The sequence below is a fragment of the Leopardus geoffroyi genome, chromosome E1, assembly GCF_018350155.1.
Source record: "Leopardus geoffroyi isolate Oge1 chromosome E1, O.geoffroyi_Oge1_pat1.0, whole genome shotgun sequence".
In the NCBI taxonomy this organism is placed as follows: domain Eukaryota; kingdom Metazoa; phylum Chordata; class Mammalia; order Carnivora; family Felidae; genus Leopardus; species Leopardus geoffroyi.
Window position 1 is genome coordinate 38,874,243 of NC_059330.1, and position 26,801 is coordinate 38,901,043.

The following is a 26,801-nucleotide window of genomic DNA, read 5'->3' on the forward strand; positions in this document are numbered from 1 at the left end:
CTAGTTCTGAAATTCTCATTTTGTAGCTGCTTTCCTCTTTGCAAATACTCTTCCACCACAGAGTTTTCTAGTGCTGCCTAGGAAATCTAATTTCAGTACATTTATCCCAGGTTTCGTGTAAGTTTTTAAAGTTGGGGAAAAAATAGGTACTTATTTACTAATATATCTTTTTCAAACTAGATTTATGTGCAAAGTTAAACATTAACTATTAATATACTTCTGTCACTCTGTAAAAAACAAACAAACAAACAAACACCTCAGGACTTCCATCAAGAGAAGAGATACAAGTTCCAAGTTAGGGAGGGAGGGTTTTTTTTTGGTTTGTTTTCTGTCTTAAGAAGTTGGAACCTAGGGGCGCCTGGGTGGCGTAGTCGGTTAAGCGTCCGACTTCAGCCAGGTCACGATCTCGCGGTCCGTGAGTTCGAGCCCCGCGTTGGGCTCTGGGCTGATGGCTCAGAGCCTGGAGCCTGTTTCCAATTCTGTGTCTCCCTCTCTCTCTGCCCCTCCCCCGTTCGTGCTCTGTCTCTCTCTGTCCCAAAAATAAATAAACGTTGAAAAAATAAAAATAAAAAAAAAGAAGTTGGAACCTGTATCCTCCTCCTGCAGAATCACTGGAGGATTCCTTTGAAAAATAAGTGGACAGGGTTTCTGGTTCAACTTCATCCCCCTGGGGATTCTTAGATTCTCTTTAGGTACACTATTATTCTGGTCCCCGTTTCACTACAGTGTCTGGAGGCAAACAGGCACCCCGCAGACTCCCTGAAGCCTCTCCCAATAGGGGCTTCCACCGGCTTTCCTCCCGCCTCATAGTACACGGCAGAGCGGAGCTTCTAGCCGACTACATTCTAGGGCTGTTTTTATAACCTCGCGCCCCGAACATGCTGGCCCTGTGCCACACATAGAGTGGTCCCGTATATTTTATACTGGAGTGATTGTACACAAGGGTACTCTCCTCCCCACCCCACCGCCATCCGCCTTCCCAGGCTACAAAGATTCTATGCCTTACTTTCGGCATTAGCTAAAATCTGACAAGAAGTCTGAATCCCATTGAGTTCCTCCTACTCTCCAGTTCGGGGCTCACATATCTCTTTCGTAGCTTCTGCCCACGCGCTGGATGCACTGGACGGCGGTTGAGTATGAGCCTCGAGAATCTCGATTGCTATCCTAAACTGGGGGCAGACTGAGCGAGTGGGGGCAAGAAACCGCCCGGCAACTCATGACGCCATCACGCCCTGCTCTACGATAGGCCCTACCTACTCCACGTCGGTTCGGGCGCTCTTAAGAGTCCGCGGTAACCCAGATTGGAGCCTGAGGGGACATCTCGTGGACGTGCGTGGAAATGCACTCGAGAGGAACACAAGAAAATCAACACACTGAAGCACTCCAAAGAAAGCGGGGCAAACCCATACAGGCTCCTCCCCGTTCCTTCCTCGAAGATCCGCCTCCATCCTGCACCTCGGCTGTTGATTTCTTTCCCTTTTGTGGACTCGGCTTTCGGCCCGCCGGGCCTGGCGTTTCCCAGAAGGCCCAGCGCCGGGAAAGGGTTTGCAGCTGCTCAGTCATCGTGCGGCCCGTCGCGAGCCCGCGCTCGTGTGCAGGCCCGGCTCGGTTCCTGATTTCTGGTGCGAGGATTCACGCGAACCCCCGGTCTCTGTCCCCGGACTAGGCCGCGACCCCGGGCACCATGAAACAGGAGGGCTCGGGGCGCCGCCGCGGCGCGGACAAGGCAAAGCCGCCGCCGGGCGGAGGGGAGCAAGAACCACCGCCGCCCCCGACTCCCCAGGATGTGGAGATGAAAGAGGAGGCGGCGGCGGGTGGCGCGTCAGCGGGAGAAGCTGACAGCAAAACGGCGGCGGCTGAGCACTCCCAGCGAGAGCTGGACACCGTCACCTTGGAGGGTACGAGAGCCCGGGCCGGGGACGTGCTGTGATCACGGATGACAGCGCTCCTCGGGATCCGCAGCGCAGCTTCCACCATCCCCGGTTCTTTAGGAATATCCCCAGTGCCCACCTCCAGTCCCCTGACACTCCCGACCCCAGTCCCAATAACTGAACCTTCTCTCCAGGTTCCGGACTCCTCCCTTCACACACACCTCCTTCCTCTGCCTGAGTTGCATCTAGAAGTAGGTCTCACTGGGCCTGTAGACTCCCTCTTCTAGGTCTTCTCTGACCTACTCTGTTTACATCCGCCGAACTGATTCTAACGCCCCCAGCATATGATTGATCCCACCAGAAACCAGTGTTTGTATTTGTGTATAAAGGGTGTCAGGGTGACGCAGAATACTGGCCCTTGAATTTTAAGACTACAAAAGTTTTCTTTTGCTAGCTATCTCTAGTAAATTCACCTAAGAGAAGACTTTCTACTCAGTATCTTGCTTTCTTGTTTCTGTAACGAAGGTTCCCCAACAATCCCAATGTACTTCTCCCTTACTCCTGTTTCTAAAGAGTTTAAACATTTTACAGACTTGCAAGTTTTTAGGTGTCATCTTTGAGTTCCTAATATCTTCGACCTAAAATATGAACCAATTCCTCCATTTCTTTTCTCCTAAGTGCTTGTTTCCAGTTTCTTACAGCCCTCTTGCTCCTCCAAATTCACATTTTTCTTAGAGATCCTGTCCACATTTGGAGTGGGTAGACTGAGAGCTTCCCACTGTGACCCTTGTGCTATTTTCCCAGCTCTGGATCAAGTGGAACCAGATTGTTCATTGGGTTTTCTCTCTAATGATGGACACATAGTAAACCCTCTGTAATGTTAGCAGTTATCATTACTGTGTCATTGATGGGACCCAGGCACCCTATGCTAAGTGTACAAAGGTAACTAAGAAACTACCAATGAAATGTATTCCCTTATTCCTAGACACTTTAGTTTCCAGTTTTTTACTGTTATAAATAATTTTTCAACAGTCATCTTTGTGACCAGGTTTTTAGTCTACCTTTACAATTATTTCTTCAGTATAGATTCTAAATATGCCTGAATTGAAAGGGTAGGCGTTTTTAAGGTTTTGGGTAGGTATTGTCCAGAGAAACTGTACTGATTTATGTTATACCAACAGAAATATCCTTTTCACTGGTAACTCTGTTATGATTTCTTAATTACCAATTTGGTAGTTGAAAACATTTCCATTTGCAATTATTCAAAAGCTAGTAAAATGTATTTTCATGTCAGTTAGCTATATTTCTTTTTGTATTGTCTATTTGTGGTTTTTTTAAATGTTTTTTTTTTTTTTGAGACACACACACACACACACAGAGTGAGTGGGGGAGCGGCAGAGAGAGGGAGACACAGAATCCAGAGCAGGCTCCAGGCTCTGAGCTGTCTGCACAGAGCCCGATGCTGGTCTCCAACCCACAAACCGTGAGATCATGACCCAAGCCGAAGTCAGACATTTAACTGACTGAGCCACCCAGGCGCCCCATTTGTGTTCATTTTTACTTGTCCTAATTATTTATGCAAGTTCTTTGTAAAATAAGAACATGACTCTCTGGTCACATTTGTTGCAAATATTTTGTTTGTTTGTTCAGTTATTCGGAAGGATTTTTTAGAGTGGAGTTCATGCGTGTGCGCGACGTGTGTGTGTGTGTGTGTATGTGTATGACTTCTCCCATTGTGTTTTTTTAAGTTATTTTGAGAAAAAGAGAGGGTGGGGGAGGGGCAGAGAGAGGGAGAGAGAAAATCCCAAGCAGGCTCCGTGTTGTTAGTGCCAAGTTAGTGCCAAACCATGGGATAATGACAGCCAAAATCAAGAGCCTTCTGAACCAGGTGCCCCTCTACCATTGTTTACATTTAGAAAGTCTTTTCCTGTATAGAGATCTGTTAAATCTCCATGTGTTTGTCTTGTTTTTTGTTGTTCTCTTTACCTTCCTCTTTCTGTCACCCTCTACCCTTTCCCCTACCCCAGCTTTAATTTTTATTTCTTGGTTATGTCTTAAAATCATTATTTGGCATCTGTAAGTATTGCTTAACCCTACTAGGCAAAAGAAGTGGTTGGCTACATCTTGCCCTTTTATAAGAGGTTCCCTAGAACTACTTGCCTGGAGGGTGGGAGGGAATAGGAAGAATTGGAAGTAACATTGTTTTCTTCTGTGGTCCTCCACAGACATTAAAGAGCATGTGAAACAGCTGGAGAAGGCAGTTTCAGGCAAGGAGCCTCGATTTGTGCTGAGGGCCTTGCGGATGCTCCCTTCCACATCACGTCGCCTCAACCACTATGTTCTGTATAAGGCTGTACATGGCTTCTTCACCTCAAATAATGCCACTCGAGACTTCTTGCTACCCTTCCTGGAAGAGGTGAGTGAGTCAGGTGCTTAAAGGATGCAGGCTTGGTCTCAGACCACATCCCCCCACCCCACCCCTTGATGTAATGTTTCCCATCCTGAAGACCTGTCTGATTACCTGCTGTAGCTGAGTAGTGAAACAAAGCAGCCCATTTTAAGACTCGTTTGTCCCCTAACAAGGGAACCATCTTTCTGCCCTATAGTGTCATTCTTTTGAGTCAGGGGAAAAAACTGGGAATCAGGACGCTTTGAACCAAACTCACTTAACGCTGCTTCTGAGCACGAGCACTCTCCTCCAGTTGGGTGGTGTCTCCATTGTCCTAGGAGAAGGTACCACCACCTCTGAATCCTCACTGAGGAGGACGTATAAAACAGTGGTTAAGAGCACAGGTTCTGGGAGCACCTGCGTGGCTCAGTTAAGCGTCTGACTCTTGATCTCAACTCAGGTCATGATCTCACAGTTTGTGAGGTGGAGTCTGCTTAGGATTGCCTCTCTCCCTCTCTCTGCCCCCTCCCATCTTGTGTGAGTGTGCTCTTTCTCAAAAAATAAATAAAAAAACAAAATAAAATGTTAAAAAAAGAATACAGGTTTTGGAGGTGAAGTCAAATTTGAACCCCAGCTATACCATTTGGTACTTGTGGGACTTGAGCAAGTGACCTAACCTCCTTATGCCTCATTTTCATTGTTAAATGTAGTGAACAGATTCGGGGGATGAGGCTGAGTAAAGGAACGTCTTAGAACCTTCCCTGGCACATAGTGAATGCTGATGAAATTTGGTGCAGGCAGTGGTCTCCACGCCACGAAAGACCTCTCCTTTTCCTTTCCAGCTGTAAAATCCCCCTTATGTACAGGTCCTGACCCTTCTCAAACCACGTTGTCCCTTCCGCCACCTTCATCTCACTAAAATCCTATACGCTCACAGGCTGTTCCATAGATGTGAAAACTCAAACAATCCCTTGAGGTGGAATGATGAAGAAGAGTGTATTGTCTGGGAACGAGAAAGCACCCTCTCCCCAACCTCACCTGGAATGTTTTTTAACCCTATATCTCTAAATTCACCCAACATGTTTGCTTTTTGAGCTGTTGCATATTATTCCAGCTTTGGTGACTAGATCTGATAATAAGTACTATGTATATGTCACTTCCCCCAAATTTCCTTTGTTCCCACAAAAAAATTGTATCTCATTATTCTTGATCTCATCTCTAGAATTATGTTACTTTATTAAACCCTATCTGATCAAATTTGCAGTGGTTCCAGGTGTGGTGGTTTAATCTCTACTTAGATTGTAGGTTTTTTGAGGGGTCCTTACATCATCCTTTCTGTCCCCATTATATTCTGTAAAGATGTCTGTTACATTCCTGTAACCCTTTTCTTGTTTCTATTGCCAGCCTCCTTGACTTCTTTCAGAAGGTGACTGTGTGCCATCTTTATTTTTGTATCCCCAATACCTAGAAAAATCTTGCACATAGTAGGCATTCCTCGTGGGTGTTTAGTAAATTCTTGGTTGACTGATCTGACTGAGCTTTTCCACAGTAATTCATGTCTTCTCCTAGCCCATGGACACCGAAGCTGATTTACAGTTCCGTCCCCGAACAGGAAAAGCTGCATCAGCACCCCTCCTGCCTGAGGTGGAAGCCTATCTACAGCTCCTTGTGGTCATCTTCCTGATGAACAGCAAACGCTACAAAGAGGTATCCAGGGCCAGTGGGCAAGGTTAACATGTCCCAAGCAGTGCATGGGTTTTGTGGGAGAGATTGTCTCTGGTGAAGAAATGGAGAGAATCACTGGGCTCTTAAACAGCCCCCCAGACTCTTACCCCACGTGGGAACACACCTAACTCCACATCCAGGAAGCCCCCTCAGCTCCCATTCAGACACCATGGGAAGGGGCTGGCGGCCACCATTCTGTGCTTGTCTGTGGCATAGTGCCGGTGTCGTGGATTCTGTTAGGATAGAGATTTGGAGATAGAAACCAACGTTCAAATCCCAGCTATACCTTAGGCAAATTAATTTCTCCTGGCCTTGTGTCAAATGGGGAAAATAGTGCCCAACTTACAAGATCATTGTTGGCATTAAGTAAAATACTGGCACAATGATCTGCATATAGTAAGCTTTCACAATATTTTAATAAGTAGCAGCTCTTTTCATGGGACTAAACAACTCCATGGATACTGCTCTACCACTTCTCCCTCTGACTGGGGCCAACTTCTTTGCCATCACAGCCACTGTCCCAAGAGCATGCTTAAGAAATGACAGGTCCCTCTCAATTTCCTGTTTTGTTTTTTCCCTGCCTTGCCTTGAGTTGGTTTTTGTTTGTTTCTAAATATAATTCACCTCCTTTATTTTATTTTATTTTATTTTATTTTATTTTATTTAGTTTTTTAATATTTATTTTTGAGAGAGAGAGAGAGAGTGTGTGTGTGCAAGTGGGGGAGGGGCAAAGAGAGAGGGAGACACAGAATCTGAAGCAGGCTCAGGCTCTGAGCTGTCAGCACAGAGCCCTATGGGAGGGCTCCAACCCATGAACTGTGAGATCATGACCTGAGCCAAAGTCGGATGCTCAACTGACTAAGCCACCCAGGTGCCCCATAATTCACCCCCTTTAAAGTGTACAATTCAGGGGTACCTGGCTGGCTCAGTCAGTAGAGCATCTGACTCTTGGTCTCCAGGTCATGAGTTCGAGTCCAACATTGGGTACAGAGAGTACTTAAAATAAAATGAAGGGTGCCTGGGTGGCTCAGTCGGTTAATCATCCTCCTTCAGCTTAGGTCATGATGTCACGGCCTTTGGGTTTGAGCCCTGCGTCAGGCTCTGCTCTGACATCTCAGAGCCTGGAGCCTGCTTCAGATTCTGTCTCCTCTCTCTGCCCCTTCCCTGCTAGTTCACCTCTCTTCCTCCCTCTCTCTGTCTCTCTCTCTCTCTCTCTCTCTCAAAAATAAATAAACTTTAAAAAAAGAAGATATAAAATCAATTATGGGGCTCCTGGTGGCTCAGTCAGTTAAGCGTCTGACTCTTGATTTCAGCACAGGTCATGATCTCACAGTTTGTGAGTTTGAGCCCTGTGTCAGGCTCTGCACTGACAATACAGAGCCTGCTTGGGATTCTCTTCTCTCTCCCTCTCTGCCTCTCCCTCACTCAGGCTCTTTCTCTCTCAAAATAAATAAACTTTAAAAACAGTTATAAACAAAGTGTACAGTTCAGTGGGTTTTGGTGTGTTCACGAGGTTGCACAACCGTCATCACTGTCTAATTCCAGAATAATTTCGTCACCCCCAAAAGAAACACCATTGCTGTTAATAGTCATTCCCCATTCCCCCCAGCCTCCAGCAACTGCTCATCTCCATTTTCTGGCTCATGGATTTTCCTATTCTGACATCTCATATAAATGGAATTATATAATACGTGGCCTTTTATGTATGGTTTCTTTGACTTAGCATAACGTATTGTAGGTTTGTCCATGTCGTAGTGTGGATCTGTCGTCCAGCCCTTTTTGTGGGTGAATAATATTCCATTGTATGGATATGCTGCATTTAGTTTATCCATGTATCCAGTGATGGGCACTTGGAGGGATCATTTCACTTTTTGGTAATAATAATGCTGCTATGAACATTTGCATACAAGCTTTTATGTGAACATGTTTCCAATTCTCCTGGATTTATGCGTAGAAGGGGAGTGCTAGCTCATGTGATTGCTCCATGTCCAAGCTTTTGAGGAACTGCCACTAGATTCTCTTTTGGCTGCCTCCCCAGGCACAGAAGATCTCTGATGACCTAATGCAGAAGATCAGCACTCAGAACCGCCGGGCCCTGGACCTTGTGGCCGCAAAGTGTTACTACTATCATGCCCGGGTCTATGAGTTCCTGGACAAGCTGGATGTGGTGCGCAGGTACGGGTGGCCAAGGTCTGACCCTAAAGTTAAGAACTATCCCCCAGGCTCTTCCCTTTACTCCACATCAAGGGAGTACTGACTGGTAGGTCAAGGGTGGAAGGACTGGAAGGACAGGCTAGAAAACATTTCACTCCTCTGCTCAGAGCTTGTGGTGGCTCCCCATTTTCCTCAGGGTGGAGTTGAAGTCCTCATGATAGCACATAAAGCCTGATGTGCTCTGGCCCTTGTTACTGCCTTCTTGACTCCAGCACCCTCTGCTCCCCTAACTCCCCACACTGGCCTCCCTGCTCTTCCTGGGGCATGACAGGCACGCTCTTCTCTCTACCGAGAATGCTCTTCTCCCTACTTCCTTCAAGCCTTTGTTTAATTGTTCCTTTCTCAGCAAATCCTACCCTGATCAAGCTATTTAAAATTGCAACCCCATCCTCCTCACCTCCTGTGTTCCCTATTACACTTACCCTCATTTCTCCATAGCCCTGATCTCCTCCTATCATGCTAAGTAATACACTTACTCATCATGATCATTGTCTGTCACCCCCACGAGAATGCAGAGTTGTGTCCTTTTGGTGCACCTAGAATAGTGCTTTCGCGCCGCAGGCACTCAATAGTTGAGTATTCAGTGAATAACCAGAAAAGCAGTCTGTGTCACTTTTTTTGGAATTGAGAGAGAATGGAAAGGTCAAAGCAATTCAAAGAGTTCTTATTTGAGCCCTTTGATATCTCTTTTCTTCCCTTCTTGAAGCTTCTTGCATGCTCGGCTCCGGACAGCCACCCTTCGGCATGATGCGGATGGGCAGGCCACCCTGCTGAACCTCCTGCTGCGGAACTACCTACACTACAGCTTGTACGACCAGGCTGAGAAGCTGGTGTCCAAGTCCGTGTTCCCCGAGCAGGCCAACAACAATGAGTGGGCCAGGTACCTCTACTACACAGGTGAGCAATGGGCCCGACCCTTGAGTCAGATCAGCAGGTGTCTCAGGCTCACTTGGTGCATGAGACACCCATTTGACACTGGTTTGCAAGGGGCTTTGGATGATGCCATTCTCTTGACCCACTCCCTTCTCTACCCCCAGGGCGAATCAAAGCTATTCAGTTGGAGTACTCAGAGGCCCGGAGAACAATGACCAATGCCCTTCGCAAGGCCCCTCAGCACACAGCTGTCGGCTTCAAACAGACGGTGAGCAGCAGTTCTCATCCCTACACTACTTATTCATCTGATAAGGCTTTGGTTCTCTTTCCCTACACAGGCCAGGGAAGGTGTCCCTAACCTTCATTATCCAAAAGGTGTATCATTGTGCATAGTGCATTTGTGCGTAATAACATTGGTCAAAGCACATTAAGCAGATACTAGCTGCACCTCTGGTGGTTATGTTCAGAGAGAGCATTCTCCTTGGTAGATAGGTTTAGAATATTCCCATTGCCCCAGCGCTCTTTACAGTCATTCCAGGCACGGGCCCGGATTATGTTGAGAATCCCCAGGCTCTTCTCTGGTTTCTCACATGCCCATTTGGGAGCAGTGTTCTCTGTAGCCAGGGAATCCAGAAAATCTCCATAAGGCTGACTGGTTTGGGTGGAGATAAACCTTGGCCACCTAACAGCTGTCAGTCACCCAAGTATTTTTTTTTTTTTTTTTTTTTGAGTGGTGACCTTGGTATTAGGCACTGTGAGATAGGTAAAGAACATTGACCTAGAAAGGCTTGAGAACCTTTGTAAAGTCACAGAGCCTGGTAGCCAGAATTTGGACCCAGGTTTCTCGACTACAAACCTCTGTTCCCACATCAACGTGACCTCTACCTCCTAGTGCGCTTGAAAGAGGAGAGGATGAAAATGTACAATGATTAAGTCAGTGTAGTTGAGATTTGGTCTGTTTCTGTTCAGAAGTTCAAAGAAAGACAGGTTTGATTTTGGTCAAATAATTAAAGACATCTTTAAAAAGTTAAATTTAATCTGGTGCTTGCAAATTGGTAGAATTTTCCAGAAGGGAATGGCTTTTCAGACATACACAGTACATGTGCAGAATGTTGATTACTTACAACATAGGACATACACTAAAGTTTCTGAAAACACAGGTAATTAGCATATAAATTGTTGTGTCCTGGAGAGAGACATTGTGGGGTAAAGTAGGATTCTCAAACCAGACTTTACTCTGGTAAAGATGGATAAGGTTTCAGAGTTTTCTGTGGTGGAGCCAGGCAGCAGGAAGGAGCAGAAAGGGCTAGAGTGAGAGATCTTTGGCCAGGAAAGAGATGGAGTGGTTGCTTGAGAGAGGAAGAAGCAGAGTTAGGGAAACTTCCACCCAGAGGGACTTAAGCAAACAGGTGATGGGCCAAGGCCTTGGAGGAGCTAGGAAGGGATGGAAAAAGAGAAGCTAGCTTGAAGTAAAGCAGGGAGAAGGAAAATGTGTAAAAAGAGGCCTCAGGTTTAAAGTGGGGTCTACAACACTTTGAAAGCTTATTCACCCATAGTGAAACTCGCATTCTCTCCTTGGGTGAGCTTCCTTGCTTGCATGGCTCAACACAGACCTCCATGATGCTTCACCAGAATCCATTTCTAACTATCTTAGTCTGTTCGAGCTGTCACACCAAGCTACCACAGACTGGGTGGCTTAAGCAACAGAGATCTATTTCCTCATAGTTCTGAAAGCCAGAAGTCTAACATCAGTGTGTCCGCATGGTTAGTTTCTCCTGAGGACCTCTCTTCCTTATAGATGGCCGTCATCTTCTAATCTCTTCAAATGGTCTTCCTTCTCTGCCTGACTGTATCCTAATCTCTTATAAGGATACCAGTCATATTGGATTAGGACCCACTCATATGACCTCATGCCCCTTAATTATCTCTTTAAAAGCTCTGTCTCCAAATACAGGCATACCTTGTTTTATTGTACTTCGCACATACACGCTTTTTTATAAATTGCAGGTTAGTGGCAACCCTGCAATGAGCAAGTGTCTCGGAGCCATTTTTCCAACAGCATTTGCTCACTTCATGTCTCTGTGTCACATTTTGGTCTTCCTCACAATACTTCAAAGTTTGTTTGTTTGTTTGTTTGTTTTAAGTTTAAGAGAGAGTGTGTGCATGAGCTGGGGAGGGGCAGAAAGAGAATCCCAAGCAGGCTCCTTGCTGTCAGTGCAGAGCTCCATGTAGGGCTTGATCTCACAAACCGTGAGTCAGACACTTAACTGACTGAGCAACCCAAGCACCCCTCAAACTTTTCATTATGATATCAGTTATGCTGATCCGGGATCAGTGGTTACTACTTGTTGGAAGACCAGATGATAGTGTTTTTTAACAAAATATCTTCAGATTAAGGTACATATAGTGTTTTTTGTTTTTTAATATGTTATTGCATACTTAATAGATTATGGTACAGTGTAAACAACTTTGTGTGCACTGGGAAACCAAAAAGTCCTTTGACTTGCCTTATCGTGATACTCACTTTGTTGTGGTGATCTGGAACCGAACCTGTGATATCGCTGAGGTGTGCCTGTGTAGTCACATTCTGAGGTCCTGAGGGGTTAAGGACTTCAACATATGAGTTTGGGGGTTCAGACTTCAGCTTGATACTAATTCTGACCCCTCTTATGAACACCAGATCTACAAATCCAGCTTCCCACCACACATCTCTGTATAGATACTCCTCACACAAAGCTTGTCCAAAGCAAACCCCTCTGAGTACCCCTTACCAGTCCTTCCTTCTGCTCTCCCAATCAAGATAGGAGCTTCAGGATCATCCCGGACTCACCACCACACCACCCTTCCTTCCACATCACTAAATTATCTGTTGATTTGTCCCCATGTCTTTTGTATTTGTCTCCTCTCTGGTATCACTGGTGCCCTTGTTCAGGCCACTAGCATTTCAGGTCATCATCCTCCCCTTTACCAACCCAGCTTCCACACAACTGCCTAACTAAAAAGAGCTCCAGGCCCGTGCCTGCCTTGCCCAGGAAGCTTGCATTGCTCTGCCTTACCTGCACAATAGAGCATTACAGTCTTGTGAGGTAGGCAGGCTGGGCATTACGGTCCGGTGCCACTGCCACCTATTTTAGTAGGATACCAAGGACTTCGTTACTCAGCATTTCCTAGCTAGTGAGTATATACTAGCATACTGTCTCCAAACTCTGAGCTCAGCCTTGTTTTCAAAACAGCACGTCCTTAGACTGGCCCATCATCTTTCATCGCCTTCCAGACTTTCTTGGGGCGTGTCCTCACACTTATCCACCTCTTTTCTAATCTGTTTCCTTGACTGAAACAACCTCCTTCCTTTTTCTGCTTCATCAGAATCCTATGGCATACATTAACTTTAGCCTTTTTCCTGCATTTCCCCTCACTCATGGATTACTCCAGGGAACTGGGCAACATCATGGGTATTGTATGGGTGGGTGTGGGCATGATCACCCACCACCCATTTTTTTTTAATGTTTATTTTAGAGAGAGAGAGAGAGAGAGTGCAAGCAGGAGAGGGGCAGAGAGAGAGGAGACATAGAATCCGAAGCAGGCTCCAGGCTCTGTGCTGTCAGCACAGAGCCCAATGGTGGGGCTCGAACTCACGAGCTGCAAGATCATGACCTGAGCCAAAGCCGGACACTTAACCAACTGAGCCACCCAGGTGCCCCCAGCCCACTACCCATTTTAACCCCTTACTTCTCTTGTGACTCTTGATATCACACGATCTAGCTGCCTGTGTTCCTGTTCGTCCCACTTGGTAGGAAGCTCCTTAATTGCTAGGCGTCACCCCTCTTACGGTTTTCCTCCCATGGTACTGAATCCATGGTAGGCGCACAGAGGTACTCACAGTTTTATGGAGAAGGAAGGGCCAAATTTTCCAGCCAGCCTTCTGTATCCATAGCCGGGTCATTCACTGAGGTTCTGCCAGTCCCCTTCCTGAGCTTCTGCCTCTACCCAGATAACTTGTTCTACACATTCACCTCCTCTCCTCCAGGAACGATCCACCTCTCTAACCAGCATCTTTGGCTGACCCACACTCCATTCCCTAGGCCACTAAGCCCTGTTTTCTCACTATTTCGGAGCCACAGGACATACCCATCTGGCCTGTACTTCCAGATTGTTGCCATGGCAGAGCAGTGTGTATGGATTAGCCAGATTAACTGGAATTTAGGGCTCAGTGTGGGCAAAAAGGCAGATATTCCCAGTACCTGGCTCTGGAGGCAGATCTTCAATTCCATGCCCAGCTCTGCATGGGCCTAATCGCAGTGCCATTTTCCCTGTTTCCCAATGCGTCTGACTGCACTGAAGCCCCATTTCTCTCCCTTCTCCCTCCTGCTGGGGCTCCCTGCCCACTGTGTTCCTGTGTCACACACTGCCAGGTGCACAAGCTTCTGATTGTGGTGGAGCTGCTGCTTGGGGAGATCCCAGACCGGCTACAGTTCCGTCAGCCATCTCTCAAGCGCTCACTCATGCCCTACTTCCTTCTTACTCAAGGTAAGGGTGGTCCCGCTCCCAGAGCTTGCCAGACCCCTAGCGCTGTGGCCTTTTCAGTGGGTTTGCCCGTTTGCATCATCTGATCCACTCCTCCCCGCTCCAGCTGTCAGGACCGGAAACCTTGCCAAGTTCAACCAGGTCCTGGACCAGTTTGGAGAGAAGTTTCAAGCAGATGGGACCTATACCCTAATCATCCGACTACGGCACAACGTCATTAAGACAGGTGTGGATCTGAGTCTGAGAGGCTGCTGGAAGAGCAGGACCCAGATCAGCTTCTGCAAGGGATGGCGGCAACCCTGTGGGTGTCCATGGGTGGGCAGAGGGTCTGTGGCCACCCTGCCCACCCCAGTGCTCCTTCCTCTCCCAGGTGTGCGCATGATCAGCCTTTCCTATTCCCGAATCTCCCTGGCCGACATCGCCCAGAAGCTGCAGCTGGATAGCCCAGAGGATGCAGAGTTCATTGTTGCCAAGGTGGGGCCAGTTCCGGGACTGCAGTTGCTACCCTCCTGCCATATTTCAAGGGGTGGGAATGGGAGACTGGCCAAGGAAGGGAATGGGTTCAGTAGTGGCATGGTCTTTTTAGGGAGTGCTGGCCTTACGATGAGGCCAGGAAGTTGCCAGAAAGTGTGTGTACATGAGTGAGTGTACAAATGTGAGGAGGAGAGGGACAGGACAGGATGTTCTCAGATTTAGAAGATGGGCTTTCTGGTGACTTTTCCTTTATTTGGGGGCCGGCAGGCCATCCGGGATGGTGTCATTGAGGCCAGCATCAACCACGAGAAGGGCTACGTCCAGTCCAAGGAGATGATTGATATCTACTCCACCCGTGAGCCCCAGCTAGCCTTCCACCAGCGCATCTCCTTCTGTCTAGATATCCACAACATGTCTGTCAAGGTGAGGAGCCGGGGCTGTAGAGGGGGGTTAGCAGCACCTGCGAATTCCTCAGAGGAGGTTGGCCTAGATCCCGGACCATCTCTGTAAAGTCCCTGAATGTAAGGGCAGGGGGTCCCAGAGTGAATGAAGGACTTGGCATGTGGGCCTATACGACCTTTGCCTGCTTCTAAGGGTCTGGTTGCCCGGGAGGGAACCAGATGGATTCACAGTACAGGGTTCCAGATTTGCTTCCAAATCTGAGTCCTTTACCTTGTCTGAACCTCTGTTTCTCCATCTATGAAACCGATGGGGAGATTACCTGCCCTGTCTGTTTTGCAGGGTTGAGGACATTAAATGAAATCACTGTCTTAAGACAGTGAAGTCTGAATTGTGGAAAAGGTAGGGTGGGTATCTAGTTCCTCAAAAGGTCGTTAAGCTCTTATCCTGTGGCAGGCACTGAGTTGGGTGCTGGTACTGTTCGCCAAATTTTTTTTTTTTTTTTTTTTTTTTTTTAAGTTTATTTTGAAAGAGAGGGCACACATGAGCAGGGAGGGGAGGGACAAAGAGAGAGGGAGAGAATCCCAAGCAGGCTCTGTACTGTCAGTGCAGAGCCCAACCCAGGGCTCCCCAAAATCATGACGTGAGCCGGAATCAAGAGTCAGATGCTTAACCGACTGAGCCACCCAGGTGCCCTCTGTTTGCCAAATTTCCTGGCCTCTTCTTGCCCCAAGAAACTAGGGATGTTGTTACCTTGCTTAAAATCAGGTAAATGTTGTTCTCGGGGAGACATGAAAGGCCCTCTGTGACCTGGTTCCCCTTGTCTCTAGGCTCACTTCCCAGGTGTCTTTTCCTCTCTACCCACTTTTCCTTCCTCTCCTCCCTCCCCACCCCCACCTCCCGGCTGGCCCCACTGAACTCAGGCCAGGCCTTTTCACACATTGAAACCTCTGCCTGGAATGCCTTTCCTCCATTCCCACAAGCAGTCAGTTCCTTTCCTCTGTTTTCCTCCTCACTGCCAGTCCCCCTCCCTGGCCAGTGAGAATGTCTTGATTCTCATTTCCAGTGTTTGCCACATGGTGTAGTAGTAATTACCTTCCATGTCTAGCTCCTCACTAGACTAAACTAGAGAATGAATAACCTAATTCATGTTGTGGTGCCCAGTACACAGAAGGAGCACAATAAACATATGTTCAGTGCATGCCTTCTCTTTATCTTGCTCCTGTCTCTACTGTGCTTCATTCAGGCCATGAGATTTCCTCCCAAATCGTACAACAAGGACTTGGAGTCTGCAGAGGTAAGGTGCTTTCTGCTTTGGATAAGACTGAAAGCTCAAACTTCCCTACAGAGAGGGAAGAGTGGGGGGCAGTTTCTGGAAGGGCTGGGAGTAGTTCTGAAGCTCTGGCAGTCCCTGACCTTGGGGTGGGTTGGGCTCGGTGAAGCACTGTGTGAGAGAGCCTCACTGGTCCCCAGCAGCCCAGCCCTCACCCCACCTCTTGCCCCAGGAACGGCGCGAGCGAGAGCAGCAGGACTTGGAGTTTGCCAAGGAGATGGCCGAAGATGATGATGACAGCTTCCCTTGAACTGGGGGGCTGGGGAGGAGTGGGGTGAGTCGGGAATGGCTCTTTATCTTTTCCCCTTGGGGCCCCCTGCCCAGGGAACTGGCCCCTTTACCATACATGTCTCACAGACAGCATATGTGCAGGGGGTGAGGGGTGCAGGGAGCCAGTCACCCCCACCTCACCCCAGGACCCCTCCCCAGCCAGTGACATATCACGTGGTGGGCAGGAGGGTGGGCAGGCAGCCTCCCCAGGGCAGGGTCCTGGCTAGTGGTGTGGGCAGCAAGATGGGAGGGAATCTGTGCTCTCCCGGAAGTCCGGGACTGGAATCGGGACATGTGTTGGGTTGTATGTTTTTTGAAGCCTCAATTATGATTTTTAAACAATAAAAAGTTCTCCAAAGCTCTTTGTGCATCATTTAATAACTAGACTGCACTCTTCATACCTACAGTATTGACAGACCCAGATTTTTCCTTCCTGGTCTTGGGAGGGCCAGCCCCAGTGTAATCTGGGGACCTGATGTGACTGTGGATGAGAATGAGGCCAAGGGCAGGGTGAAGAGCTGCTGATCTGGCATCAGGAGGGCCTCTCTCCCATCTACCTGGCTGGCCAGTATTGGGCAAGTCACTAAACCTCTCCATCTCCTTTCCCACATCTGTCCAATAAAGGATTAGATTCCATGACCTGGCTCTGAAGTTAAAAATCTAGACCTCTAGGGGCGCCTAGGTGGCTCAGTCGGTTGAGGTACCGACTTTGGCTCAGGTCATGATCTCGCGGTCTGTGAGTTCAAGCCCCGCATCAGGCTCTGTGCTGACAGCTCAGAGCCTGGAGCCTGCTTCTGATTCTGTGTCTCCCTCTCTCTATGTCCCTCTCCCGCTCATGCTCTCTCTCTCTCTGTCTCAGAAATAAACATTAAAAAAAATCTAGACCTCTAGAGGATCAAAGAAATGGCAGGGGTCTGACCCTCGGGAGGTTTGCAAGAGGAGAGAAGGGTCTGATGAGGCTGCAGCAGCAGGTTGAGAGCAGGTTTTGCCCAGTTGGCCCTTACCGAATGGGAGACGGGTTGTTCCCTGAGAGTGAGAGTTGGGTCAGCCCGGAGGGGCCTCCTTGTGGCTCCAGCTGCAAATAGTGGGGAAATGTGTCTGCCTCAGTCTTGACGTCTCCCAGCCACTGACGGGGCTGCTCCCCATCTCAGGTCATTGAATTACTGCTGTTCTCTGTTGGCGCCTGGGACGTTGCTGTACATGTTCTCTGTTCCTGCCAAGCGCTGTTATCTGAACATGGCCTCGTGGGTTTCTGCCTCTGCTTAATTGCATTCCCTCTCCTGCCACGCTCTGGCTCTCCACCTCGAGGATTTCTACACCTCCCCCAGGCTTCCTGCCTCACAGTGATTTATCCCCCTGGCATCTGGAACACTCGCTCGAGATCAGATCCTCTCAGGAGGTGGTGTGAAAGACTTATCTTCCCAGCTAGCTTGTAGGTTCTTCGAGAGCATGAAGAGGCATTTGTGTCCTCCCGGGGCTTTGCCCAGTACCTGGCACACTGGGTTTGATGAAGTCTTGTTTGTGTGTTTATTACCAACAGGATTTTCATCTTGCAGTATCCCTAATTTCCATTAAAGGCATGTTTTCGACTGGCCTTGTTTTGGGTCCTAGTCCCGTCCCAGCCTTGATCATAGTAATCTGGCATTGCCCACTTGCCCTGAAGCTTCTGCCACCTCCCAAGTGTAATGAAACTCTCTCTCAGAAAAAAAAGACTAACCTACACCCAAGGTAGGGCTCCAACCCACAACCCCAGGATCGAGAGTTGCACAATCTTTCAACTGAGCCAGCCAGGTGCCCCAAGGTTTTTTTTGTTTTTGTTTTTGTTTTTCTTTTTTAAGGTAGTCTCCATACTCAATGTGGGGAAGAGTCACATGCCCAAAGACTGAGCCAGCCAGGTGCCCCTCAATGCTAACAAATTTTAGAGTCAGCACCTGGCCCAGAGTGCCTCAGGTCCTCTCCTGGTTGGTAACAGATTGGAGAGTATGTCATCCTGTTACAGAGAGTTGGGGTCATTTGACGTGATTTCCTGGTTCTCACCCACCTTGACTCTATGATAGACTATTTTTCTGCTCACTTTCTGGAAGTTTCTTTTAATTCGTTCCCATTGGCTTGGTTTTCTCTTCCTGGAGAAGCTTAGTGTCTTTTTTATGCTTGGAGAGTTCACTGTGTTCTCCACTTTATGGTTGGGTGGGTTTTTTTTTTGGTTTTTTTGTTTTTTTTGTTTTTTGATTTTTGAGTTTTGCTTTAAATTACAAAACTACAGAGAAGCAGAAAGAATGACCTAACAAATACCCATGGACTTTTCCACCCAAGTTTAATAAATGGTGACATTTGGTTATCATGTCATTTTTTCAACCAAGGAAAACCATTACAGATCAGTCAGAAGCCCATCTTGTTTCTTTCCCAGGCCCTTCCCTTACTTCCCTAGAGGCAGCCGCTCTGATGAATTCCGTAAGTAGCCTTCCAGCTTTATGTTTTTATACTTTATCTTCTACAAAATACAGTATTTTTTGTGGTTTTATTTTATTTTTTTTAACTTACATCCAAATTAGTTAGCATATAGTGCAACAATGATTTCAGGAGTAGATTCCTTAGTGCCCCTTACCCATTTAGCCCATGCCCCCTCCCACAACCCCTCCAGTAACCCTCAGTTCTCCATATTTATGAGTCTCTTCTGTTTTGTCCCCCTCCCTGTTTTTATATTATTTTTGCTTCCCTTATGTTCATCTGTTTTGCATCTTAAAGTCCTCATATGAGTGAAGTCATAGGATATTTGTCTTTCTCTGACTAATTTCACTTAGCATAATACCCTCCAGCTCCATCCACGTAGTTGCAAGTGGCAAGATTTCATTCTTTTTGATTGCTGAGTAATACTCCATTGTGTGTGTGTGTGTATGTGTATGTATATATATATATATATGTGTGTGTATATATATATATATATATATATATATATATATACATACACACAGCACATCTTCTTTATCCATCCATCCATGGATGGACATTTGGGCTCTTTCCATACTTTGACTATTGTTGATAGTGCTGCTATAAACATTGGGGTGCATGTGTCCCTTCGAAACAGCACATCTGTATCCCTTGGATAAATACCTAGTAGTGCAATTGCTGGGTCGTAGAGTAGTTCTATTTTTAGTTTTCTGAGGTACCTCCATACTGTTTTCCAGAGTGGCTGCACCAGCTTGCATTCCCACCAACAATGCGAAAGAGATCCTCTTTCTCTGCATCCTCGCCAACCCCTGTTGTTGCCTGAGTTGTTAGTGTTAGCCATTCTGACAGGTGTGAGCTGGTATCTCATTGTGGTTTCGATTTGTATGTCCCCGATGATGAGAGATGTTGAGCATTTTTTCATGTGTCGGTTGGCCATCTGGATGTCTTCTTTGGAGAAGTGTCTATTCATGTCTTTTGCCCATTTCTTCACTGGATTATTTGTTTTTTGGTGTTGAGTTTGATAAGTTCTTTGTAGATTTTGGATACTAACCCTTTATCTGATATGTCGTTTGCAAATATCTTCTCCCATTCTGTCGGTCGCCTTTTAGTTTTGCTGATTGTTTCCTTTGCTGTGAAGAAGCTTTTTATTTTGATGAGGTCCCAGTAGTTCATTTTCACTTTTGTTTCCCTTGCCTCCAGAAACGTGTTGAGTAAGAAGTTGCTGCAGCATTTTTGTGTGTTTTTAAATCTTTTAAATGATGTATCACATGAATGTAACTTGCTCTTTTCACTCGCCATTGGTTTTGAGATCTAGTGGTGATACCATGCACAGCACTGTCCTAGGCACTGGGAAACAGCTAAATAAAGCAATTCAGCTTTATTAAGAGCAATAAATTCCTTTCCTCGCTGAGTTTTCATTCCGTGAGGGGCTTGGGGGGAAGGAAGCCTATGTGGTATGGATAGACCACGGTTTCTTTAGCCCTTCCCCTACTGGTGTGCACTGGTTTAGCATTAACAGTGCCGCAGAGGACATCGCTGTGTGTCTCCTAGCACATAGGCACTGTGCACATGGTTTGCAACCTTTTCTCAAAGGGCCAGATAGCACATTTTTTAGGCTCGTGAGCCATACAGTCTGTCACAACTATTCACTTCTGCCCTTCAGAGCAGCTATAAATAATATGTAAAGAAATTATTCAAGGGGCGCCTGGGTGGCGCAGTCGGTTGAGCGTCTGACTTCAGCCAGGTCACGATCTCGCGGTCTGTGGGTTCGAGCCCCACGTCGGGCTCTGGGCTGATGGCTCAGAGCCTGGAGCCTGTTTCCGATTCTGTGTCTCCCTCTCTCTCTGCCCCTCCCCCGTTCATGCTCTGTCTCTCTCTGTCCCAAAAATAAATAAACGTTGAAAAAAAAAATTTTTTTTAATTAAAAAAAAAAAAGAAATTATTCAAGAACACTGGAGTTTGAATTTCATATGATGTTTACATGTTATGAAATATTCTTTTGTTGCCCATCCGTTTAAAAACGTAAAACCCCTTCTTGACACGAGGTGTACATAAATTGGCTCAAAGGCCGAGTCTGCAACAAATGAGTCACTCCACAGCCCTTAGAAAGATGCTCCAAGTCCAGCACCAGATGAAAACAGGAAGCATGAGGGGAAGTTGCTGACCAGTTCTGGCCATTAAGAAACACCAGGGAAAGCCTTTGGAAGCTGGAAGGCTGAATGACAGCTAAGGGTCTCCAGAGCCAGGCCCTTTGCCCCAAGATCGTTTTGGTCCAGCTCAGCCTGTGCGTCACGGCCAGTAACTAGCCCTGGCTCTCTACCTGGTCTTTATTCTCCCATGGGTAAGGCTGAAGTCTGGACTGAGCCATTTTCCAAGAGGTACAGCTTATCTGAACAGGAAGGTAGTGTAATGGGAACAACAGGGAAGCCTGACTGCAAATCCTGCCTGGCTCCACCGCCTGACCAGTTCTGTGATCTTGGGCAAGACCCTTCACTTGTCTGAGGCTGTCCCTTGTCTATAATGAGAATAATCCACATCCTTCCACTTGGTTTGTAGGATGAATTGGACAAAAGTGTAATGGAAGGTACCTGACAGATAAGAGGTACCCAATGATTGCCAGCCAACATTTGGATTTTCTCCCTGTGGAATGGATGCCAGAACACTTCCTGGGATGGGCCACTCACTTCCCCTGGAAGCCGCCCGCTCCATCTTCTAACACTTGTGACCGCTAGTCACTTCTGTTGATCTGGAAACTAGCCGGCTGTGGCTTTCACTCCCTGTCCCACGTCCAGCCTTTGAGACCAGGCAACAACCCCCTCCTTTGATTCCCCAATCAAAACAGCCTGTTTTCTTCAAATTGTGATCTTTGAGCCCTCTCACCATTCTGGCCACCCAACCAAACACCCTACACACTTGGACTGTCGATAAAGACAGGAGTCTGGGTCTAGAACTTCCTGGCCACAGGTGAGGAAGTCCAAACATTGATTAAGAGATTTGATGGTTGAGGCACTGGGTGGCTCAGTGGGTTATGTGTTTGACTTCAGCTCAGGTCATGATCTCAGTTTGTGAGATCAAGACCCACATCAGGCTCCAGGCTGACAGTGTGGAGACTGCTTGGGATTCTCTTTCTCTCCCCCTCTCTCTGCTCTACTCCTACACTTGCACGTGCTCTCTTGCTCTCACTTTCGCTCTCACTCTCTCTCAGTATAAGTAAGCTTTAAAAAAAAAAAAAGGTTCCATGGTTAAGAGTTTAAGACTGTGGCACAGGGCAGACCTTGGTTCTGCTACTTGGGTAGGTTACTTAACCTCTTCAAGGTCATATTCATCTTCTATAAAAGGGGAAATGGTTCTAGTACCTTCCTCCTGGGCTTGTTGAAAGGAATACACTCAATAATGTATGGAGAGTGTGCGGCACAACATCTGAAGCCAGCTGAGCCCTCTGGAGATTCTTTGGGGGACAGTAAAGGGGCACGTTTTGCAAATGAGTCTCCTGACCTCCACAGTTCTAAACCCACCCCTCTGCTCCCACAGAGCTGGGCATATACCTGGTCTCAGTCAGTGCTTGGTTGCCAACTGCCTAGCCTGAGGTGGACAGGAGACCAGAGGCAAGATGTGAACAGATCGGCACGTGAAGTCCCTGCCAGCGGTGGCCACCAGGGGGCACCCCAGCCCCAGAGGTGGCCTCACCCAGGCAGACACACCTACTCCTCATCCAAAGAAATCTGTTCCTTGGCCTGAGGTGAGGTAAATTGGGACAGAAAGTGACAGCCTTAGGTGTGGTCGGTCAGGCCCCAAGTCCTGTGGGAAACCCTCAAACCTGAGGCAGAGGCCTAGACTAACTGTGAGTCTGACTCTGCTATCCATGACCTTGGGCAAGGCACTTTCCTCTCTGGCGCCAGTTCACTGGGGTCAGAACAGACTCCAAGACTTGCCTGGTTATAGGATTTGAGGCTGGGGCAGCTTCTTCTTTCTCCCAGCCTTTCTCCAGCTCAGGGCAACACACACTCTGACTGGCAGTGAACCTGGCCTGGGAAGCCATGTGTCACAGACGCCCCCAATTCCAAAGCGCTGGTGGACACCATTGGAAGGAGGCGTAGTGCGGGAGGAGGAGGAAGGGCAGGGTCAGGTGAACCAAGAGACTCAGAGCCTCAAGGGTCTTGCTTCATTTGGGACAGACATCCGGTTTCCTCTGGTTTCTGCCAGGATTCCGGGGGCTTAAAGGAATGAGTCATGGAGGGGGATTGGGGGGTTCCCAGCTAACCAGTTTGCGACAGGAGCCTGGGATGATGCCCATCAAAGTGTGGGGTGGAGATGGGAGGCAAGACCCCAATGTCCCTATCTCAGGCCCCTGGCCCATCAGGAGGGGATTCAGGAAGGCAGCCTCCTGGGAGTTTGGGGGGTAAAACTAGCTTCTTCCCTCCCAGAATTTGGGGCCTAGGGAGCAGGTGGCTTGAGAATCCCAAGGGAGAGTGCCAGGGGACTGCTCCAGCAGATCCAGGGGAGGGAGGGAGGGAGGGGCTGCCCAGAGGCTGGCCTCTTCCCCAGTCAGTCTGACCAGCCTCCATCCTCCAGGGCTTTATTCAGTGGCTAGGCCTTTGTTCAGAGGTTCTGATCAAACACCCTGGGGCAATTCGGGCCTGGGTGGGGCTAAGGGGAGGAAGGGAGTTTGAAGGGGACTGGACGTCATAGAAGGATCAGAGATTCCACAATTTCACAAAACTTTCGCAAACAGCTTTTTGTCCCAGCCCCCCTGCATTGTCCTGAACGCCAAATTTGCATAAAGTTATTACTAAGCCTTAGTCGTAGCACCAGGTAATTTCCTTCCAGGCCTCCATGGGCTTATGTATAAAGGCCCTCTGGAGCTGATCCCTGCCAGAGCCCAGAGCCTGCAGACCCACCCAGACCTCCTGCTAAGCCTGCTGCCCAGAGCCCCATGAAGCTGACCGGTGAGTGTCCCAGCCCCAGGGAGGGAGGATGGAGTAGTAGAGGGGCTGGGGGAACCTGGGCCCTGGAAAGGGACCCCGGCGGGAGTGGACAGCATGTCTCCTGAACCCCTATCTGCCCTCAGTCCTGCAGCTGCTGCTGTGGCACAGCGCACTCTGGATGGTGCAAGAAGCCACCCCCTTGGGCCCTACCAGCTCCCTGCCCCAGAGCTTCCTGCTCAAGTGCTTAGAACAAGTGAGGAAGGTCCAGGCTGATGGCACAGCGCTGCAGGAGAGGCTGGTGAGAGGCCAGGAGGAGACAAAGATGCTGGAGAGGGGTGGTGGAGGAAAGAAGACCCAGAGGGCTGCATGGAGGGAGGAAGGGGCAAGACCTGAGGGAGGGGACAGGAATACTAGGAAGACATCATCAGGGAGGGACATGGGAGAGGAGAGACCCAGGGGGAACGGGGAGAAAATTAGGGAGAGGTGGAGCCACGGAAGGCTGGCCAGGAACTGGGGGGAGAGAACGTCACGGGGACGGTGCTCTCAGTGCTCTCGGAGCGGCTGCCTGGGATCACAGTGGAGGGCAGAATGGGGCTGAGCAGCCTGGCAGGACCAGGAGGGAGGGGAAGATCTTGGAGAAACGGGGAGGACTTGGACTCGGGAAGCAGAAGCAGCCCAGCCCCATCAAGACCCCCTCACTCAGCATCCTTCCTGTCCCCAGTGCGCCGCCCACAAGCTGTGCCACCCTGAGGAGCTGGTGCTGCTTGGGCACGCTCTGGGCATCCCCCAGGCTCCCCTGAGCAGCTGCTCCAGCCAGGCCCTGCAGCTGGTGAGTTTCTGGACGGGAGGAGGGCGATGAGGGGAGGGAAGGATGGTCTGGAAGTCTCCCTGGATCTCCAGGCTCCAATCTGGGGCCCCGAAAGGAGCATCCCGGGCAGCAACCTCTGACGCCCTACTCTGTCCCGCAGACGGGCTGCCTGCGTCAACTCCACAGTGGCCTCTTCCTCTACCAGGGCCTCCTGCAGGCCCTGGCAGGGATATCCCCCGAGTTAGCCCCCACCCTGGACATGCTGCAGCTGGACATCACCGACTTTGCTATCAACATCTGGCAGCAGGTGAGAGCCTCGCTGGGAATGGCAAGTGTTCGGGGCCTGGACTGAGCTGGTCCCCAAAGACTGGGCTGAAAGCTTGGGTATCCCACTTCTTTAGGAACGGGATGGGAGCACTCCCAGGCATATGTGTAAGGAGCTTCCACTTCATCCCAGGCTCCCCTCGCTGCTGGCTCTTCCCCACTCTCTAGATGAGCGCGGGAGACAGATCACCGGACCTTGAAACAGACCTGGGTTCAAGGCCTGGCCCCACCATTAACCGTGTGATCTTCCACAGCCCATCAGCCTTTTGTGTTTCCTCATTTAATAATGTGCTTGCAGCAGGGCCTGCCTGGTTGCTGATCTCATCTTTTCCCCCCCACAGATGGAAGACGTGGGGATGGCCCCTGCAGTGCCGCCCACCCAGGGCACCATGCCAACCTTCACCTCGGCCTTCCAGCGCAGGGCAGGAGGCACCCTGGTTGCCTCCAACCTGCAGAGCTTCCTGGAGGTGGCATACCGTGCTCTGCGCCACTTCACCAAGCCCTGAGCAAAACCCTCCCCCACGAGTGTATTTACCTTTATTTAATATTTATGCTTATTTAAACCTAATATTTAAAGACAAGAAAGAGCAGAAAGGAGCCCTGGACTCTTGGGTCCTTCCTGCCACCTCTGAGTTTCATTCTCCTGCTTGTAGCAGGGAGAAAATCTGTCCCCGGGACTGGGAGGCGGATAGGTAAATACCACGTATTGATTTCTATGACTGCTCCCTGGCCTGGCTCTGTGGTGGGCACTGGGGAAGAACCCCAGTGAACCCCTTAGCCCAAGGGTACCCACCTTGAGGCCCTCGGAAGCATCAGGAAGTCTCCCAAGTGGGAGACAAGACAACCCTGTTTAATATTTAAACAGCAGTGTTCCCCTACCGGGTCCTCCCTCGCTCTGGCCTCACCAAAGTGGCTGGCACATGCCAGGTGGGCTAGGCCTTGCTTCTCACGTCCCCTTCCCTACACAGTAAAGCCCGCAGAGGCAGCCAGAGCCGGAAAGCTTGACCCTGGGGTCCCACGAATTTGCTGGGGAATCTAGTTTTCAAGATGTTTTGGAGAATATTTTGACTTCCAGTATGGGGAGCCCAGGCATGGCTGACATTTCTCATCTTTCTGGATGCCTCGTAGCAACAATGACAGGCTCCTAATGCCTGCCCCACCCTCACCAAGGTCAGGATTCTGACTCCTCAAGGGCCGGGCAGAGAGTCACTTACCGGCCTCGCTGGAGGGGGACTGGGAGTGCGGGGCCTGTGTGATGGAGTGAGAGGAACGTTCAACTCTTCACCCTCCACCTCTGCCCCCACTTTCTCACTGTAGCCAAACTGTGATAATAAAGTGTTTTGTTTGTCTCCAGTAAACGTTCTTCCTCTTTCTTGAGTCCAGCTGGTGCCCAGCCAGGGATTGGGTGGGGGAGGGCTGAGTGGGGGGTGAGGCCAGAGGGAGGGAAAGAGGGGGTGCAGGGAGGAAGAGGGCCGTCCTCTAGCTCATCAGCATTCACGCCTTTAGCATGGATTTCTCTTGTACCTGCTCTGTGCAGGCACTGAGCTAAGTGCTAGGGACACAGCAGTGGGCAAGGCACGTATGGTCCCTGGCCTCAAGGAGCCACAGCCTAGTGGGAAGACAGAAGGCAGATGGACAACCATACCGGGAGAGAACGTGGGATTGGGGAGTCTTAGTAGTCCAGACATAGACACTGGCCCAAAGCAAGGGAGGATTTAATGTCTGCACAGAGCTGGTCAGTTTATCATCTTCCATAAACTCCAGCCCATCCACACTCACAGCTGCCCACAACGATAGAGTAAGTGCCTTTTACAGATTAGGATCTGAATTCAGGGTGACAACCTGGGTCAGAACTCAAATTCCCAGCCCTGTACTTCTCTCCCTCCAGTTCTGCCTCTGATCTGACAGGGAGCAACTCAGGTCAGCTGCCACTTCTCTGCTGGTCTCAGCCTCAGGGGCTGTTGAGCTCACAGGGTGAGTGGGCAGGTGTGTGTGTGTGTGTGTGTGTATGTGTGTGTGTGTGTGTGAGAGAGAGAGAGAGAGAGAGAGAGAGAGAGAGATGCAGAGATTGGAGGAGCTGCTTCACACCGCAGGTTGGAAGCAATCCTGTGTCCTCAGCTGAAGATGCACGTGGTTCCAGGGTGCCTCCACCAGACTCAGGAAAGTTCAGATGGCCAACCGGTCCCCAGTCCCCCATCTCAAGGCTTCCCCTTGGCTCCTCGAG

The 26,801-nt window shown here is 49.0% G+C and overlaps 2 protein-coding genes and 1 long non-coding RNA gene across 8 annotated transcripts in view; 2 read left to right on the forward strand and 1 right to left on the reverse strand.

The window, feature by feature from the left end:
• Positions 1-1,365, reverse strand: part of LOC123603607 — a 30,738-nt gene extending 29,373 nt beyond the window's left edge. For all 3 annotated transcript variants that reach the window (XR_006714956.1, XR_006714955.1, XR_006714954.1), the window contains exon 1: positions 1,007-1,365. This is a non-coding gene — a long non-coding RNA (uncharacterized LOC123603607). The remainder of the gene's footprint in view (positions 1-1,006) is intronic.
• A 123-nt stretch (positions 1,366-1,488) lies between these two features.
• PSMD3 (proteasome 26S subunit, non-ATPase 3) lies at positions 1,489-16,430 on the forward strand. Of its 3 annotated transcripts, none has more exons than XM_045488716.1 (12): positions 1,489-1,898; positions 4,097-4,287; positions 5,830-5,967; positions 8,024-8,160; positions 8,906-9,096; positions 9,237-9,340; positions 13,485-13,599; positions 13,703-13,822; positions 13,967-14,070; positions 14,338-14,493; positions 15,716-15,766; positions 15,975-16,430. In XM_045488716.1, exons 1-12 carry the CDS (start codon positions 1,685-1,687, stop codon positions 16,050-16,052), a joined length of 1,599 nt encoding a protein of 532 aa, XP_045344672.1. In that variant the 5' UTR covers positions 1,489-1,684; the 3' UTR covers positions 16,053-16,430. The 3 variants fall into 3 exon arrangements, with proteins under 3 accessions (XP_045344672.1, XP_045344670.1, XP_045344671.1); XM_045488714.1 differs by having other exon boundaries at positions 1,541-1,898; positions 15,943-16,430; XM_045488715.1 differs by having other exon boundaries at positions 1,541-1,898; positions 15,946-16,430.
• A 5,241-nt stretch (positions 16,431-21,671) lies between these two features.
• CSF3 (colony stimulating factor 3) lies at positions 21,672-25,935 on the forward strand. 2 transcript variants are annotated; one of them, XM_045488722.1, is made up of 6 exons: positions 21,672-22,259; positions 23,348-23,466; positions 23,589-23,743; positions 24,167-24,274; positions 24,414-24,560; positions 24,919-25,935. In XM_045488722.1, the coding sequence occupies exons 2-6, from the start codon at positions 23,454-23,456 to the stop codon at positions 25,081-25,083; spliced, it is 588 nt and encodes a 195-aa protein (XP_045344678.1). In that variant the 5' UTR covers positions 21,672-22,259; positions 23,348-23,453; the 3' UTR covers positions 25,084-25,935. The 2 variants fall into 2 exon arrangements, with proteins under 2 accessions (XP_045344678.1, XP_045344677.1); XM_045488721.1 differs by lacking the exon at positions 21,672-22,259 and having other exon boundaries at positions 23,079-23,466.
• The last annotated feature ends 866 nt before the right edge of the window (positions 25,936-26,801 follow it).

What these genes read in the sequence shown, in the direction of transcription:
- PSMD3 (XM_045488714.1), top strand. Translation starts at nt 1,685, where the DNA reads ATGAAACAGGAGGGCTCGGGGCGCCGCCGCGGCGCGGACAAGGCAAAG. An exon ending in ACAGCAAACGCTACAAAGAG is followed by an intron (nt 5,968 to 8,023) that starts GTATCCAGGGCC and finishes CTGCCTCCCCAG; the next exon opens with GCACAGAAGATCTCTGATGA. An exon ending in CAGGTACCTCTACTACACAG is followed by an intron (nt 9,097 to 9,236) that starts GTGAGCAATGGG and finishes CTCTACCCCCAG; the next exon opens with GGCGAATCAAAGCTATTCAG.
- CSF3 (XM_045488722.1), top strand. An exon ending in CAGCGCTGCAGGAGAGGCTG is followed by an intron (nt 23,744 to 24,166) that starts GTGAGAGGCCAG and finishes TCCTGTCCCCAG; the next exon opens with TGCGCCGCCCACAAGCTGTG. An exon ending in CTATCAACATCTGGCAGCAG is followed by an intron (nt 24,561 to 24,918) that starts GTGAGAGCCTCG and finishes TCCCCCCCACAG; the next exon opens with ATGGAAGACGTGGGGATGGC.